We start from the raw sequence: 4,481 nt of genomic DNA, 5'->3' as shown, positions 1-4,481 counted from the left end.
GAGAGAGAGAGAGAGAGAGAGAGAGAGAGAGAGAGAGAGAGAGAGAGAGAGAGAGAAAACAAAAACACAAATCTGAAATCATAATAAAAATAAGATCTCCATGCACATTTGAGTCGCATGATGAAGCTCCTGCATCTATGTGACCATCCTTGGTAGAAAATAAGCGTTGTTTCCTTATTAAAATAAAACTTCTTGGTTTTTTTTTCTTCCCATTTCTCATTTGCTTTTTGTTTTCCTCTTTGTTAGCATCCTCTGATGAAATGAATCCTTGATTTGCACCTAATGGAACTTATACCAAAAATAGTCAAAGTAGTTTTGTTATAAAACCGAGGAACTCATCGTAGAACCTGTGCAAAATGTTGATTCGTCGGTAGAGCCGGTTCTTCAAAGGAAGCTGTTGTTGATTTAGCAGTGGTCTCCTTCTCTCTCAGTCACCAACGTGACCCTACAAACAAACAAACAATCAATCCTTTGTTATAATACACTACCTGACAACAAAAGTCGTCGATCCTAGATGTAAAAGCAAGACATAATAACTTGACTTCAAGTTGATTGTTTGGGAATTGGTAGATTCTTCAGATGAATCATCTGTTGAACTGCATCTCAATCATCACAAAAACTGCAGAAGACCTACTGGAACCCACATGGGCCCAAGATTCACACAGAAATCAGTCAAGTTTGGTGAAGGAAAAATCATGGTTTGGGGTTACATTCAGTATGGGGGTGTGTGAGAGATCTGCTGAGTGTACGGCAACATCAACAGCCTGAGGTATTGAGACATTTGTGCTGCTCATTACATTACAAACCACAGGAGAGGGCAAATTCTCCAGCAGGATAGCGCTCCTTCTCATACTTCAGCCTCCACATCAAAGATCCTGAAAGCAAAGACGGTCAAGGTGCTCCAGGATTGGCCAGCCCAGTCACCAGACATGAACATTATTGAGTATGTCTGGGGTAAGATGAAGGATTAGGCATTGAAGATTAATCCAAGGAATCTTGATGAGCTCTGGGAGTCCTGCAAGAACGCTTTCTTTGCCATTCCAGATGACTTTATTAAGTGATTTGAGTCATTGCAGAGATGTATGGATGCAGTCCTCCAAGCTCATGATGGAGTCAGACACAATATTCATTCTGTTTCCACTGCAGCATGACCACATATTCTATACTGGACATTATTTCTGTTAAGTGACAAGACTTTTGTCTAAGCAAAGTCTGACCTCACTGTCCCAATGAAATAATTAATAATCAAGGCATGATCATATGTTATTTTGGTAAAATAAGTGTAATCTAGAGGCCTTTGCCTTTCATATAAGCCACTTCTGATACCAAATGATCAACTAGAAGTCAAGTTATTATTTGGTGTTCCTAAAACTTGGATAGGCAAGGCAAGGCAAGTTTATTTATATAGCACATTTCATACACAGTGGCAATTCAAAGTGCTTTACATAAACAGGAATAAAAGAAACAAGTATAAGAGAAATAAAAACAAATAATAAAAATGGTAAAAATGAAAATAAAATAAAATAAAAGCTGATAAAATGTGTTATAAAAGAATTAAAAAGAAGAGAAAAACATAGTAGTTCGATCTGTCGGACGTAGCACAGTGCTCATTCAGTAAAGGCACAGCTAAACAGATGTGTTTTCAGTCTTGATTTGAACGTGGCTAATGTTGGAGCACATCTGATCATTTCTGGAAGCTGATTCCAGCAGCAAGGGGCGCTGTTAGTAGCTGAAAGCCAATTCACCCTGCTTTGACTGAACTCTTGGGATTTCTAGTTTATTTGATCCTAAAGATCTGAGTGATCTGTTAGGTTTGTATTCAGTAAACATATCTGTAATGTATTGAGGTCCTAGACCATTTAGTGATTTATAGACAAGTAATAATACTTTAAAATCTATTCTGAATGTAACTGGGAGCCAGTGTAAAGACCTGAGGACATGTGTGATGTGCTCTGATTTCCTGGTTCTGGTCAGAATTCTGGCCGCAGCGTTCTGGATGAGCTGCAACTGTCTGACTGTCTTTTTGGGAAGGCCAGTGAGGAGGCCATTACAGTAATCCACCCTGCTGCCGATAAAAGCATGAACAAGTTTCTCTAAGTCTTCACTGGAAACAAAGCATCTAATTCTTGCAATGTTTTTGAGATGATAGTATGCTGATTTACTAACTGCTTTGACATGACTATTGAAACTCATATCTGACTCCAGAGTCACACCAAGATTCTTGACCTTATTTTTTGTTGTTTGACCCTTAGAGCCAAGGTACGCATTCACCTTGAGAACCTCATCTCTGTTCCCAAACGCAATCACTTCAGTTTTCTCTTTGTTTAACTAAAGAAAGTTTTGGCCCATCCAATTGTTAATTTCATCAATGCATTGGCAGAGGGTGTCAATGGGGCTGTAGTCATTAGGCAGTAAGGCTAGGTAGATCTGAGTGTCATCAGCATAGCTGTGGTAGGAGATATGCGACAAGACTTTTGTCAGGTAGTGTATATTGTTTGAAAAGAATACTGTAGTTATAGTAAATACTATTGTGTTTTTGAACCACACTATAGAAAAGAATTTGAATCAACCTTTTGGGGAGACTCTATAGTTGCTATGGTAACACAACAAATTTAGTACGCAAGTACTTGAATTAATTTGTTGTGCTGATTCTGTAGTTGCTATGGCAACCAAACACCTATAGTAATATAAAAAAATGACTCAATGCTTAATAGCTATAGGGTGTATTATACCACGATACATCACAGTTTACTGTAGTAAGTATTCACCTTATTCTCCGCGTACGAGCGGGCGCAGCCATCGGAATCATTTTGGCTCGTGACTTCCGGTCTCATTCACTTCCATTAATTTTTAGACGTTAAAAACAGCTCGTTATGCTGCTTTGTGTTGCAAACTGATATTTTCTTATTATATTATTCTGCTTTGTCTGTATTGTCATGCAAACACTTGTTTGTAGAGTGAGTAGTGTGACCGTTTTCTGCCGTTTTCTGCAGCTGAATTGCAAGTTCTAAAACAATCGCAAAAAGGCGCCCACTTCCGCATTGAAGAATAAGGTCAATACTAAAGTATTTATTAAAGTTGATCAGTTCACTATAGCAATACTACAGTATGCTGAATAGCAAAAGAGTTGTGAATGCTATAATATATACAGTTTATCTGTTATATTTTCAATTAATATTTCTAATATATGAAATAAAACGTTAAATAATAATAATAATAATACTATTTTTATATCCCACAAGTGCTGTTTAACAAAAGGGAGGATTTTTACCAACCCATTTTTTAACAGTATTTTAATAACTCATCTCTAATAACTGATTTCTTTTATCTTTGTCATGATGACAGTAAATAATATTTGACTAGATATTCTTCAGTACTAGTATTCAGCTTAACGTGGCATTTAAAGGCTTAACTAGTTGTGTAACAGTGATTTGTTCTGTAGACATCAAAAAAATCTGAACAGGGCTAAAAATATTGAGTATAAAAAACTATTAAAAATAATAATTTAAACTGCTTTAATTCCAGCCAAGCTAAAAGAAATAAGACCTTCTTCAGAAAAAAAACATTATAGGAAATACTGTGAAAAAAACCCTCTGGTCTTTTATACATCACTGATGAAATATTTGAATAAATAAATCAAAATTCACGGGAGGGCTACTAACTCTGCATGTTTAGTGGCATGTATGTGAATGTTATGACTGTTATTATTGTTATAAGAGGTGAATGGATGGAGCGCTCCGGTTTCCCCCACAAGCCCAAAGACATGTGCTATGGGTGAATTGGGTAAGCTAAATTGTCCGCAGAGTATGTGTGTGAATGATGGGTGTATGGGTGTTTCCCAGTGATGGATTGCACCTGGAAGGGCATCCGCTGTGTAAAACATATGCTGAATAAGTTGGCGGTTCATTCCACCTGTGATCAATAAAGGCACTAAGCCGAAAAGAAAATGAATGAATGGATGGAGCGCCCTCTTGTGGTCCAGCTAGTGACCATAACACAGCTGTTTTATGACTGTGTTCGTGTACGTGCTTTTGTGACATCAGTACACAAATCTGTATAATGACACAGGTATGACACAGGAATTACAAGAAGGTGGTGAAATATGAGGACATCGCTGATGTCCTCATTTCTCAAAATGCTTATAAATCACACAGAATTAGTTTTTTTCATAAAGTAAAACTGTACAGTTTCCTGTGATGGTTGGGTTTAAGGGTAGGGTGGGGTTAGGTCAATAAAAAGTACAGTTTGTACAGTATAAAAATAATGGAAACCTATGTGATGTCCCCACATTTCACAAAAACAAACGTGTGTGTTTGTGTTTGCACCTGTTCATCACTTGGCCTGCTGATAGGTGTAAGGTGAATGATCACTGGACGATTCCACCTGAGGTTGTGGACTGTTCTCCTGCAACAAAAAATTAAATAATAATGATTAAATAAAAATTAACTAGACAACAAAAATGATAATACAAATAAAACAAA

At 37.0% G+C, this 4,481-nt stretch overlaps 1 protein-coding gene across 4 annotated transcripts in view; it reads right to left on the bottom strand.

The window, feature by feature from the left end:
- Window positions 1–32: 32 nt before the first annotated feature.
- LOC130235370 (RNA-binding motif, single-stranded-interacting protein 1) overlaps window positions 33–4,481 on the bottom strand; it is a 185,659-nt gene continuing 181,210 nt past the window's right edge. For all 4 annotated transcript variants that reach the window (XM_056465944.1, XM_056465945.1, XM_056465946.1 and 1 more), the window contains exons 13-14: window positions 4,326–4,404; window positions 33–445 (exon numbers count right to left, since the gene is read on the bottom strand). In XM_056465944.1, coding sequence (XP_056321919.1) covers window positions 4,333–4,404 — 72 coding nt within the window. In that variant the 3' untranslated portion in view covers window positions 33–445; window positions 4,326–4,332. The remainder of the gene's footprint in view (window positions 446–4,325; window positions 4,405–4,481) is intronic.

The sequence above is a fragment of the Danio aesculapii genome, chromosome 9 (assembly GCF_903798145.1).
Source record: "Danio aesculapii chromosome 9, fDanAes4.1, whole genome shotgun sequence".
Taxonomy (NCBI): Eukaryota; Metazoa; Chordata; class Actinopteri; order Cypriniformes; family Danionidae; genus Danio; species Danio aesculapii.
The sequence above is the reverse complement of the archived record's forward strand: the minus strand, read 5'-3'. Positions and strand labels throughout refer to the sequence as shown.